This window comes from Camponotus vicinus, unplaced genomic scaffold (genome assembly GCF_025532165.1).
Source record: "Camponotus vicinus isolate PSW18456_S1 unplaced genomic scaffold, iyCamVici1.0 SCAF_3, whole genome shotgun sequence".
Classification (NCBI taxonomy): domain Eukaryota; kingdom Metazoa; phylum Arthropoda; class Insecta; order Hymenoptera; family Formicidae; genus Camponotus; species Camponotus vicinus.
The window spans coordinates 7,158,609-7,173,024 of NW_028141967.1; the positions used below are offsets into that span (position 1 = coordinate 7,158,609).

Here is a 14,416-nt window from a genome sequence, read left to right on the forward strand (position 1 = left end):
TAAGGTAAATGTTTACTTTAGGTTACACAGCTCGAAAAATTATTATTTTGACATATATTGTAGAAAGTTCATTTCTAAGTAACACCGTTTGAATTTTGCGGCGGTCTCTCTTCGTTCCTGAGATATGCAATTTTGAAATTTCTATTATCCTAAATATGTTTATATTTTTTTATTTACCGAGGTCATCTTTCTATATAACTTTCAGAAGGTTTTAGCCGCTTGTTATTTATTAAATAGTTATTAACGAAAAAAGCTTCATGAATAGAACATAATTTTACACCATGTACATTTAAGAAATATGTATATTTAATGAAATATATGTTTGTATGTAACTTTGCTTCGTCTTGCAAAGTACATGCATGGACACCGTGAGTTCTGCTCTCCCTACGGGGGGGCTCCACTTTCGGAAGATATAACCTAACCCAACATGTGTCTGAAGTGTGGCAAATACCTGGCTTCGCATAGAACGTTACAAATTTATCTGGAAAGTGTGTTTATATGTTTTTTTTTGTTTACATTTACTCTTTAAGTAAACGCGTAGACGAGGGAGGAGCGGAGCCCCTCTGTACCTTTAAAAAAGACTAACCTAATTCAAACTGTGTAACGTATGAAATATATCTCGCTTCACATGGTTCATATAGCTTTACATAAGTTTGCAATTTTATATGTAAAGCCAGGTATATCCTACACTTCAGACACGGGTTAGATTAGGTTATATCTTCAGGAAGTGGAGCCTCCTTGTAACGGGGGTCGGAACTTACGGTATCCACATACGTACTTTGCAAAACGAAGGAAGTTATATACAAACACTTATTAAAAGTTTAGGTAAAATAAAGTGCAGTATTTATACTTTGTTAAGTTATATTTATCTTATAAATTGTGTAGGGGATATAATTCTACCATAATATTAAAGAAGTGTAAACACATAAATAAGATATAATGAAAAGATGATACACGTAAGTATGAAATTTCAAAATCGCATATCTCAGGAACGAACAGAGACCGCCGCAAAATTCAAACGGTGTATTACTTAGGAATGTATCCTCTACAATATATATCAAAATAAAAATTTTTCGTGTTGTGTAATCTAAACTAAATATTTACCTAAATTAATTTCCAATCTTAAATTGTATTTTATATATAATGTGCAAAATTATACAGGGTGTCCTAGACCACTCGTACACCTCTTTTCTTTCAAAAACTAAACATTTTAGAGAAAAACGTGTTCGACAAAAATTGTATGGTTTTGAGGGGAACATAAGATGGTGTCATTGGTTTGACCTTGGATGGCATCGTTAAGGTGAGGTCAAGGACACCTTTAATTTCTTAAATGGAACCACCTATTTTTTATTGCATATTCTTATAGCTTATGTCGAGAGCTTTCCAAAACACTATAATAAAGTATTTTTTCATCAAGTACTTTTCGAGTTATAAGGCTTGAAATAATTTCTTAATTTTACATAAACCATAAAATATCTAGTAAAATATTCATTTTTCGATTATCTTACCTTAATACTTTTATGTACAAAATAATGAGAGGAATCAATTGGTGTAAAGAAAACACAAAATTGTTTCGAAAAAAAAAATGTAATTTGCAATTAACAATTACATTTTTTTTTTTCGAAACAATTATGTGTTTTCTTTACACCAATCGATTCCTCTCATTATTTTGTGCATAAAAGTATTAAGGTAAGATAATCGAAAAATGAATATTTTACTAGATATTTTATGGTTTATGTAAAATTAAGAAATTATTTCAAGCCTTATAACTCGAAAAGTACTTGATGAAAAAATACTTTATTATAGTGTTTTGGAAAGCTCTCGACATAAGCTATAAGAATATGCAATAAAAAATAGGTGGTTCCATTTAAGAAATTAAAGGTGTCCTTGACCTCACCTTAACGATGCCATCCAAGGTCAAACCAATGACACCATCTTATGTTCCCCTCAAAACCATACAATTTTTGTCGAAAACGTTTTTCTCTAAAATGCTTAGTTTTTGAAAGAAAAGGGGTGTACGGGTGGTCTAGGACACCCTGTATAATTCTTTTTTTCTTTGATAACAATATACTAAAAAAAGCTTATAAAGAAATAATTTCTAAAGAAAAAAAAAGCAGAGAATGTGTAGGATGGGAGATTTTTGAAACAATTTAATTATAATTTAAGGTATATAAATTAATATTTGGCTGGTTATTCCAGTTTTGTATTATATTAATTGATAACAAAACATATCCGGACATAGCGAGACGTTGGAATGAAATTTATTAAGAAAGATATTTTTTGCAGTTCCGAAAAGTGCATATCTCCGATTGTTCTGAAATTTTATATATTAATGTATTCGACACGAAATTTTATATATTAATGTAATCGACGCGCTGATTATGAATATGGCAATGAAAATTAAGGTCATTTTCGAAGTCGAAATGAAGAAAAGATAAGTCGTTAAATTTTAAGCCTATTTACTATTTTGGAATGTTTTATCATCCTAGCCTAACCTTCGCATGGAAAGTATATGTATGGATACAATGGATACCACCCTACGAGGGGGAGGGCTCCACTTCCAAAAGATCTAACCTAATCCAAACCTATTATGACGAAAAATTAAAATTTAGTTTGGAGGCTTTGCGTGGAAAGTTACAAATCCATGCAGAATTATAGAAACATGGATGCTCTAGTCAGAAGAATACGCAAAATATTAATTTGCATTTTTCTCGTAAAATACTGTTTTTTTACAGTAATAATGTATAGAACATAAAAGTTACGTTCTTAAGAAAGGTATAACTTTGTTTTGAAACTTTCTACTAAAATCAATATTTATTAATATAATGAAAAAAATATACAAAAAAACCTTTTTTTTCATTTTGACCTTGAAGATGACCTTGTCGTCAATTTTCATTGTCATTCGTAATCAACGCATCGAAATACACTAATAAGTAAAATTTCAGAACAATTGGAGATATGCACTTTTCAGAAATTTATCCGATATTTTTATCTTCAATAATTTAAATCTTCTCTTTCTATTTTTTATTATCGCAATTTTTTGTTTACATTTAAGAAATTCTTTTACTTATATATCACTTAAATTATATTTTTAAACTTATATATATATATATATATATATATATATATATATATATATATATGGAATTTTTTCGATAACCGAACCTGACAGATGTAAGCCTTTTCAAATTTTAAGATGGCGGATCTAACATGCTATATTGATGCCTATGTAAATTTTCTTATAACTTCATACTTGTATATCTCAGCGAAAAAAAACCGTGCAATGGCAATCGAAAATGGATTTGAAAAGTGAAGACCAGTACTATACGATGTCATTGGCAGAAATATTTCAAAAAATTAGATTCTTCCATAATAAATTCATGAAATTTGCCAAAATAGCCCCAGCAAACACCAAGTAACATTTAGACAACAATGAGCGACAACTTTTGGAATAATTAGACAGGTCTGCGAGGGTCAGTTATAAAAAGCACAGTAGATGAGTCTGATAGATTTTTCGACGCTGAAAATGAATTTGACCGCAAAATTTCCTCAGCACGTCAGGTTTTCGTATAATTTATAATTAAATAATCCAAAAATGGTTTCAGCAAACACCAAATAACAGTTATATAATTGTTAGTTATAATTTCCCACTCAACAATATAACTGTTACATGTTATGTAATAGTTACATCTCATGTTTTGGAGAGCGCCCCCCACCACTTCGTCGCGCGCCTAGTATCAAGTTACAGTGGGACGGCCTTTCTCGCCGCGCGCTTATACTTTCATGGATTGGCTGATCTGCTTTAATTAATTTTTCGTTAATTATCGCGAATATCGCAAAACAGTAAAGGACATTCCTTCTTATTTTAAGCCAATCTGCCTTCACACTTCGGGAGTGTGAAAAGTTTTTAGAAACCGTGTGTGTGTGTGTGTGTGTGTACATACGTATAAAAGTGATGCGAGCGTTAAGTCAAGAAGCGAGAAGGTAATAAGAACGAGCGAAATAACAATAAAAGCGAACGAGATAGAAATGACACGAGCAACGAGGACTCAAGCTCGAGAATCGGATTTTTCTTGCACACTATTATTTTCCTCTTGCTCGCATCTATTACTGTCTCGCTCGCTCCTATTATTATCTCGCTCGCATCTATTACTGTCTCGCTCGCTTCTATTATTGTCTCGCTCGCTTCTATTATTGTCTCGCTCGTTCTGGTTACCGTTTCGCTCGCTCTCGATTCTTGTCTGCTTATCTTTCTGAGCTGTCTATCACGATTGTCAAATAACAGAGAAAGCAAGACCATGAGTAGAGAGCGAGCGAGATGACCTATCATCAAAGAGTTCCGAAGTCTCTTACAATCGGTTCTTCGCTTCCTCTATCCATTCGCAATTCACGAAAATGTAAACATCTTATAAAATAAAAATTGAAATTTTATTTTATTTTTAATTTTATCGGTTTCAAAGTAATTTTAATGAATTAATGAGATCTTTGCGATTAAATTGATATCAAACACGACGTAAATCGGGTAACTTTAAATTAGTCTGATAATAAAAATTTTATAATTATTTAACTAAATTTATGCGATTTTTATCGTTTGATATTATTTTAATCGCAAAATTCTCATTATTCTATTAAAATTACTTTCAAATGAATAAAATGCATTTTATTTTCTGACATATATTCGTAAATATTATAAATGAAGTCTCATGTAAGAGACTTTGGAATCTTCGACATCGGGAACTTTTTCATTATTATAATTATATTCATTATTATAATTTACGATTTTAAATTGCCATAAAATAAAAGCTAAAACTTTTATATTTTATTTGATCTTTTTATATATTGATTACAATGGATTAATGAAATTTTTGTGTGTAAAATGACATGGAACACAATATAATTCGGATAACTTTTACTTATTGTTATATAAGTAAAAGAATGTATCTAATTAGTATATATTGAGCATGTCTGCGAAGATATTAGATATTTCAGATAACTTTGGTGATTTTAATAATCAATTTTTACATTCAACTAAATTGGTGGAACCAGAAAATATGTATGTATCTTCTAGTAATGATATCTTCGAAGTTAATCAAAATATTCAGATAATTATAGAAGAAAATGAGGCACTTAGAAAAGGCATGCGTGAAATCATGGACAGTATACACAATCATGATGGTGAATGATTTTCGCTAACTTTAATGGTACTTTAGTATTGCACACATTTTCGTTTCTAAGACACCCTAGGTTTTTCTTTTATCGCTTTTATATATTTCCTTTCTATAATATATAAAAATTAGTAAAATTCTCTACTAAATCTACTTAATTTTTCATTTTCTATTTGTTTTGGCATCTAATGAACATTGTTATACAATATTTTTTTCTAATTTTATTATATTAATAATTGTTTTAAAAATAACCACATGATATTTTTGTGTATCTTAGGTAAAAGCGAGATAGAAATACAATCCAGTACATTGGAGCGATTGTTAGAAGCTTTGGACGTTAGACATTTAGCTGGCTGGTTCCATCCAGCTATGAGATTACAGGAGCATCTTAATGTTGTTCAAGGCAGTAATACTGAATTAAGGTCACAGCTTAGATTATTGAGGTATTTTATAAAATTTATTGAATGTTATATGAATACAGCACATATTAGGCAATTAAACAATTATTCGTTGTTATTTTTATTATAATTAATAATTTATACCTTAACATATAATTTATAGAAAAGAATTGCAAAAGAAGGATAATATGTTACAAGACTTAACAACAATTAAAGATATAGATTTAGAAAGTTTGTCTGAGAGACATAGCGAGGATGAAGCAATAATGACGTATCTCGCAGAAATGAAAGCTTTGCAAAAACATATAAAAACGAGGCAGAAGAATGGGAAAAGCAGAAAGATTTGTTGATTCAGGAAAGTAATGAATTAAAAGATGAATTAGATGGTTTTGAAAAAGTAATTGGAAGTTTATAAGAAAAATTGGCAAATTATAGAAAATGGAAACAATGAAATTCGAAAAGAATTTGCAATAAAAACGAGAGAATACGCGAACGCTGCTAATGAAATAATAATTATGAATAGGAAAAATGCAAGTCTTCGACAATTGCTTAATAAAGAAACTGGCAGATTATATGAGTATCAAAAATATGTAATTAAAAAGGAGACTAATGATCTTAATAGATCTCTTACCGATGCAAACAAATACAATAAAACGTTGCTATCAGATATTTCACTCTTTCAGAGTAATTTAAGCAATTCTGTAAGCATAACTGCCCAGTTAGCCAAGTCTGCTCGAATAGATTTCGCCAAGTGCTAAAAATTGTTGTCAGCAAAAAGGCTACAATTTTGCTACAAGAGTTGTTATTACCTGATTAAGCTGGCAGATTGGCGGCAAAAACCGCGCAAAGCTTGCTGACAAAATCCGACAACAAATTGGCGGCAAAAAGCAAGCAAAGCTTGCTACATTACTTGACGTCAAATTGGCGGCAAAAACCAAGCAAGATCTGCGCGCACAAAATTTGACGTCAAGTTGGCGGCAAAACCCGAGCAAAATCTGTGCAGGAAAGTCTGATGACAAATTGTCAGCAAAAAGCAAGCAAAGCTTGCTGCATGACTTGACGTCAAATTGGCAGCAAAAACCGAGCAAGATCTGCACGCATAATTTGACGGCAGATTGGTGGCAGAAACCGAGCAGAACCTGCATAATCGGTATTTAAATCCCTTGATTCAATAGTTCCTTCGCTTTCCGCTACGCGATGCACACTTTCTCGCAATCAAATTTCTGTTAGAAGTAGATATAAAGCCTGCTAGTGGCTATTAATAAAAGATCAAAAGTATATTTCTATTGGTTTAATTTTTGATCTCTCATACAAGCCTAATATGAGAATATTAAACTGATTAGAATCAACAGGATAAATGGAAAATTATCCTATTTGAAGCATAAAGCAAGAGTTTAATTATCATATAAATTATGTCTCAATTTTATAAATTAAATTTAATTATTTTCACAATTTACTTTATTATTAATTTAATTAAGTTGAAAGAGAATTTGCTACGTGAGATATAACTACAACATAACATTACATGTTATGTCGTAGATACGATATACATACATTTCATAGTTATGAAAAGAAAATTATAATTTACCAATAAAACTTATTCTGTAATATTAAATTTTATTGCACTTTGGTCAAAAGCAGATCATGCTCGATTTCTACCGTCAATATGCTGTCAGATTGCGCGCGCGCAGATCTTGCTCGGTTTTTGCCGACAATTTGACGTCAACATGTCAGCAAGCTTTGCTCGGGTTTTGTTACCAATTTGCTGTCAGGTTATGTCAGCAAGGTTTGATAGCAAAACACGAGCTTAATGCGGACACAGATGGCTATGGATTTGGTGTGGAATTTTGATTAAATTTGCTGCCAATTTGCACGCAATTTGTTAACATTTTGCTTACTGGGTGTGTATAATGAATTGAAAGAGAAATATGAGGAATTGAATATACGTCATCACGCTTTGTTAGAAAATGCAATGGTATTTCGTGATTCCAATGAAATATCATCCCTGAAAGTTGAAATAGAAATGATAAGACAAGGAAAATATCAATTCATAGAAGATTTGCGAAAAACGAATAACTGCAAGAACGATGACAATTTGCAACAAAACTGAAAAGAAATAGAGGCCAGAGAATTGATCGAAAGACAACGAGCTCTGATCGGATGGCTAGATTATATGAAGTATCACAAATGCAATTAACAAAGTGCGAAGATAATGTCAAACAACTCTCTATTATTAATTCAGAAAATCAAGACAAAATGATTCAGATGATTAATAATGTTCGAATATTCGTTATTCGAATAATGTTCGAATATCCATTACTCGAATAGTGTTCGAATATCCGTTATTCGCATAGCATTCGAATATTGTTTAATTTTATAATACAATTAATAATTATTTTATAGTTATTTTAAAGGATACAGAATATGCTCCTTATCCAGACCCACAAACTAGGTGTACAAATGAAAATGTTAAGACTCCTATGGTTGAATTAGAGGTAACATAATGATAAAATCTAAAATTTCTTTATTATTTAATAAAAAATTAGGGTTTCCTTCTTATCGCTTCTCATTCTCCAGGGTTTAGACAAGGAAAATGAAATTCTTATCTTTATAAAAATTATATATATATATATATATATACAGGATGTCCGATTTCTGAGTGACCAAACGAAAAGTAGTAGTAGATTGGGTCAAACTGAGAAGAAAAGTCCTCTACCATTTTGCAAAATTCGCAATAATTATTAAAAAATAAGCAGAAATGTCTCGGTACATGAGAAGCGGTAAACCGCTTGTAGTGTGTGATTATTAAGTAATCAAACGAAAAGTGGTGATAGATTGGGTCAAACTAAAAAGAAAAGTTCTGTACCATTTTGCAAAATTCGCAATAATTATTAAGTTATAGGCAAAAATGTCTCAGCGCATGAGAAGCGATCTGTCTATCGCTTCTTATATTCACGCATGCCTTTTCTAAGTGCCTCATTTTCTTCTATAATTATCTGAATATTTTGATTAACTTCGAAGATATCATTACTAGAAGATACATACATATTTTCTGGTTCCACCAATTTAGTTGAATGTAAAAATTGATTACTAAAATCACCAAAGTTATCTGAAATATCTAATATCTTCTCAGACTTGCTCAATATATACTAATTAGATACATTCTTTTACTTATATAACAATAAGTAAAAGTTATCCGAATTATATTGTGTTCCATGTCATTTTACACACAAAAATTTCATTAATCCATTGTAATCAATATATAAAAAGATCAAATAAAATATAAAAGTTTTAGCTTTTATTTTATGGCAATTTAAAATCGTAAATTATAATAATGAATATAATTATAATAATGAAAAAGTTCCCGATGTCGAAGATTCCAAAATCTCTTACATGAGACTTCATTTATAATATTTACGAATATATGTCAGAAAATAAAATGCATTTTATTCATTTGAAAGTAATTTTAATAGAATAATGAGAATTTTGCGATTAAAATAATATCAAACGATAAAAATCGCATAAATTTAGTTAAATAATTATAAAATTTTTATTATCAGACTAATTAAAAATTACCCGACTTACGTCGTGTTTGATATCAATTTAATCGCAAAGATCTCATTAATTCATTAAAATTACTTTGAAACCGATAAAATTAAAAATAAAATAAAATTTCAATTTTTATTTTATAAGATGTTTACATTTTCGTGAATTGCGAATGGATAGAGGAAGCGAAGAACCGATTGTAAGAGACTGCGGAACTCTTTGATGATAGGTCATCTCGCTCGCTCTCTACTCATGGTCTTGCTTTCTCTGTTACTTGACAATCGTGATAGACAGCTCGGAAAGATAAGCAGACAAGAATCGAGAGCGAGCGAAACGATAACCAGAACGAGCGAGACAATAATAGAAGCGAGCGAGACAATTATAGAAGCGAGCGAGACAGTAATAGATGCGAGCGAGATAATAATAGGAGCGAGCGAGACAGTAATAGATGCGAGCAAGAGGAAAATAATAGTGTGCAAGAAAAATCCGATTCTCGAACTCGAGTCCTCGTTGCTCGTGTCATTTCTATCTCGTTCGCTTTTATTGTTATTTCGCTCGTTCTTATTACCTTCTCGCTTCTTGACTTAACGCTCGCATCACTTTTATACGTATGTACACACACACACACACACACACACGGTTTCTAAAAACTTTTCACACTCCCGAAGTGTGAAGGCAGATTGGCTTAAATTAAGAAGGAAGGTCCTTTACTGTTTTGCGATATTCGCGGTAATTAACGAAAAATTAATTAAAGAAGATCAGCCAATCCATGAAAGTATAAGCGCGCGGCGAGAAAGGCCGTCCCACTGTAACTTGATACTAGGCGCGCGACGAAGTGGTGGGGGGCGCTCTCCAAAACATGAGATGTAACTATTACATAACATGTAACAGTTATATTGTTGAGTGGGAAATTATAACTAACAATTATATAACTGTTATTTGGTGTTTGCTGAAACCATTTTTGGATTATTTAATTATAAATTATACGAAAACCTGACGTGCTGAGGAAATTTTGCGGTCAAATTCATTTTCAGCGTCGAAAAATCTATCAGACTCATCTACTGTGCTTTTTATAACTGACCCTCGCAGACCTGTCTAATTATTCCAAAAGTTGTCGCTCATTGTTGTCTAAATGTTACTTGGTGTTTGCTGGGGCTATTTTGGCAAATTTCATGAATTTATTATGGAAGAATCTAATTTTTTGAAATATTTCTGCCAATGACATCGTATAGTACTGGTCTTCACTTTTCAAATCCATTTTCGATTGCCATTGCACGGTTTTTTTTCGCTGAGATATACAAGTATGAAGTTATAAGAAAATTTACCTATTATTATATTGATACCTATTATTATAGGCATCAATATAGCATGTTAGATCCGCCATCTTAAAATTTGAAAAGGCTTACATCTGTCAGGTTCGGTTATCCAAAAAATTCCTGTAAAAAAATATCGAATACAGTTGTTACACATTATGATAAATTTTTCTAAATTTTATATTTTTTTATTATAATTTTGTCCGCCATATTGGATCCGCCATTTTAATTTCAAAAAATGACAAACGGCGTTCAAAAATTGTTTTTACTCAAATTTTGATTCGTGATAAAACGGAGAGGTAACACAGTTGATTTGGAATGCCCTATTGTACCACTATGCATGACCAGTCTTATGACTTGTATACCTCAGCGAGAAAAAATCGTGCGGCGGTAAATCGAAAGTGGATTTGAAAAGTGAAGACTAATACTATACGACGCCATTGGCAGAAATATTTCAAAAAATTAGGTCCCCTTATAATAAATTTATGACATTGGTCGAAATAGCCATCTTTGGACTATTTAATCACAAATTACTCAAAAATCTGACGTGCTAGGAAAATTCTGCGACCAGATTCGTTTTCAGCGTCAAAAGATCTATCAGATTCATCTACTATGCTTTTTGTAACTAACCAAACCTAAAATTTCGCAGGCCTGTGTTATTTAAAGTAACTTTGAAAAATTCTGTCCAAATCAAGATCATTGGGGTTCCTCTGTTATATATATTATTATTTAATTTATAGAGATTAATAAATTGTACAAAGTAATTTTTTAAAACAAAAAAAATTTAAATATATTTCTGAATATATGATATTTAAACTACTTTAACTTTTTAAACAAATTTCATGCATTTGTTTCACTAACCTAGAAGGTGTGAACACCAGTAAACGATCTCTTTCAAGCTCACTCAAGATTTCCTGGTCGGCAACCGGATTATCGGGTCTAAAGGCTTCTTTCCGCCATTTAGGAACAAAGACTGTGATCTCTTTGTGACCTCTGGCACGGAACCAGTCGACACATATTTTGATGCCACGACAAGAAAATATCTCCTTGTTACCATGACTCATGGCGACATTGCTGCCATCGATAACAATAGGTTTTAAATCCATAGAGAAGACTCCATTTGTTATCGTCGAAGTTAAAAGTGATCCTTCGCCTTCGTCGGTGTCCACTTCAGTATCTAGCAAGTTGTCAGCTTCGTCGGAACCGTCAATGAATTTCGGAGAACAAGTTGCTCCAAGCTTAATCAGTTCGGCTAATAGCTCGTTTTGACCAGGGTCCGGACCCAGTTTTTGCAAAGCTGCTTGTACCAATCTCTCAGTGTAGCCCAGTTTCAGGGCAAACTCTACTCGAGCGGTATAACCTGTGTATGGTGAAGTTAGGTATATTTTTTTATCCATATAAAACTTGATTCTCTTTTTAATCTATTCTTTTTTTGTAGATATATGAATGAAAAGGATAATGGGCATAGGTAATCGAACTAAAAATTAGTAAATACTGTTATATTAATATTATAAAAAGTAATAAAATGAAATTTTATAAGTAATATACATAAATATTACCAGTGAGTTACTGATTAAGTGTAATTTTCTATTTATAAATATAACATATAACATATCTTATAACATGATAAAATTGACAAATAAGAGATAAAGCGCAGTAATTGGAACGCAGGAAAGAAAAAAAACATCTTTTATTCTCTCTTTTTTTATTGATATATTTCAAAATATTTGCTTTTTTTAAAATATATAAATCATGTATGAACGATTCGGATCATTTTTTGGTACATTTTTAGCATGATTTTAATATTAATATTAAAGATAATACTGATAATATAATATATCGGATATAAATACATAAAATTATTTCGTAATTGACATGCACAAAGTCAAATAGAAAGACTGTATATAATGCTGCACTACGCAATAATCTGGTGACTATCACTTTCCCCCGAAAAGTTTTACTCATTATATTAATGTTAGTTCATAAAGTGTTTTAAACATTGAACTATATATAAACTGAAATGGGAACTGAAGAGTTTTTTGCAAGCCGAGAGAGAACAATCTTCAGGGCATGGTGTCTCATTTCATCCTTTTAGATCTGCTTGTATTGTCCAAGATGTGCGCATATGCGTGTGAGCGAGATACCCTACCCTAAACATCTATCTATCTCAGGCTCGCCGTACGTTTATGTATTTACAATGGCAGTTCCCATTCCAGTTTATATATAGTTCAGTGGTTTTAACATGATAAGTTCATCCATTGTTTTTATATTGGAGTAAAAGGTACGAATGCCATTAAACAAAAACCAAATTTAAGATATAATCAGGCAATGACTCACTAGAATCTGAGTTTAGTTTATACAAATTAATTGACAATAACAATATAGAACTTCGTGTACATGTGCATTCCATGATGATTTAAAAGAAAGAGAGAGAGATGTAATGATGATAAGTATATAAATTTTTCGACTGTTGAATCGTAAAAACAATAACAAATCAGAAAAAAGCAAACGCGGCTTAAATTTCCGGTAAGTCTACTATTGTGGCAAATATATGATGCAAGCCCTCCGTATCACTCTGCAGATTCAGATTACTTTTTTATCTCTTAATAAAAAAAGTATTTCAGAGTTATTTGTCGAGCGAAAATTTACTATCTAAAATCTCAGACTCATTTAAATTCATGATTAAATTTAAATCTATGATTCGTTAAGATCGAGAGTTGTGAAGTATTTCGTGAAGTATAAATGTAGTTCCGATGTTCGCAAATTCTTATTTTTAGTTGCCTACTAGTTTTGTAATGGTTCTCCTTTCCTGACGCTCCAGAACAACTTGCCAGTGGCAGGAATCGGGCGAAAGAAGGGAAACTCGTTTACAGTTGCAAGGAAATAATAACTCTTTATTATAACTTCAAATCTTACATCTAAGAGGTTACAAATAAGTGAACGTGGGTGGCGAAACATGTCCGCAATCTCATCAAAGCTGGAGGTTAATGTTTATAATAATTATCATCAAGATGGGTAAGGATGACAAAGCAAAAGTCTTTATTGAAAGTTACCCTGTACAAGTCATGAGGATTTACTTCATAGATCGACCTTAAAGCTAGCAGGAATAAGACTTATAGCTACTATCTACAAGCGCGGTGCAGCAAAGCAGTATCTTACGATCTACTATTTACAAGTCGGACACAGGAAGCCATTACCGGAACCAGAAATAACTGGCACAATAACGAAAACACCCATTGGTCACCACCTGATGACATTAACGGATAGGACATCGAAACTAGGAACATCCGGTACGACAACAAAAACATTCGTCACCCAGTGATATAAGAGGACAGGATACCGGAATCGGGAACACCCGACATGGAAACATCTGTCACCCGATATAAAGCGAACAGGATACTAGAAATTGGGAATATCTGGCACCACAACGGGAGCACCGTTACCTGATGGTAACGCGTTCAGAATGGCTTCGAAACTTGCTCATCAGCCAGGAGCAGGATTGGTGCCGACCAGTGATGAGCAATCGTGAGATTTTTCTCACGCATACGCACTAAGCAAACGCTATGAAACCTCAATAACATATACATATATATTTCGAGCAAATATGAGATATCTAGCGAGAAAAGAAATGTGAAGGAAATTATACGGAGTGAAAAAAATTCAAAGTTTTTTTTAAACACAAATCAACTAATATAATACTACGCATTATGACACTACTAAAAAAACACAGGAAAATCGCAAGGGATCTCATCTAATGTTGCACTTAGATACATCTGTGATAGACGACGTCTATCTGTGACGTCAGTTTAGACTTGCATACGGAGGTTTCTGCGCGGGAAAAAAACCCATTCATCATTGGTGCCATGCCGGCGCCTCGACCGAACGGCTTATATACCGCCAGCGCGCATTGGTGAATCTCCTATTCGCGCTATAGCGCGTGGTGATAGCATACCGCATGGGATGGCTACCGGTGTTAATTAGGAGCGCCAAAGAC

At 32.2% G+C, this 14,416-nt stretch overlaps 1 protein-coding gene across 8 annotated transcripts in view; it reads right to left on the reverse strand.

Moving 5' to 3' along the window:
* The window catches only part of Regnase-1 (zinc finger CCCH-type containing protein regnase 1), a 118,449-nt gene that overhangs the window by 47,693 nt on the left and 56,340 nt on the right, over nt 1-14,416 (reverse strand). For all 8 annotated transcript variants that reach the window (XR_014438072.1, XR_014438073.1, XM_083095447.1 and 5 more), the window contains exon 3: nt 11,284-11,782. Coding sequence is in view for 6 of the 8 variants with exons in the window: in XM_083095447.1 (XP_082951573.1) it covers nt 11,284-11,782 (499 nt within the window). In the remaining 2 variants the exon portion in view is untranslated. The remainder of the gene's footprint in view (nt 1-11,283; nt 11,783-14,416) is intronic.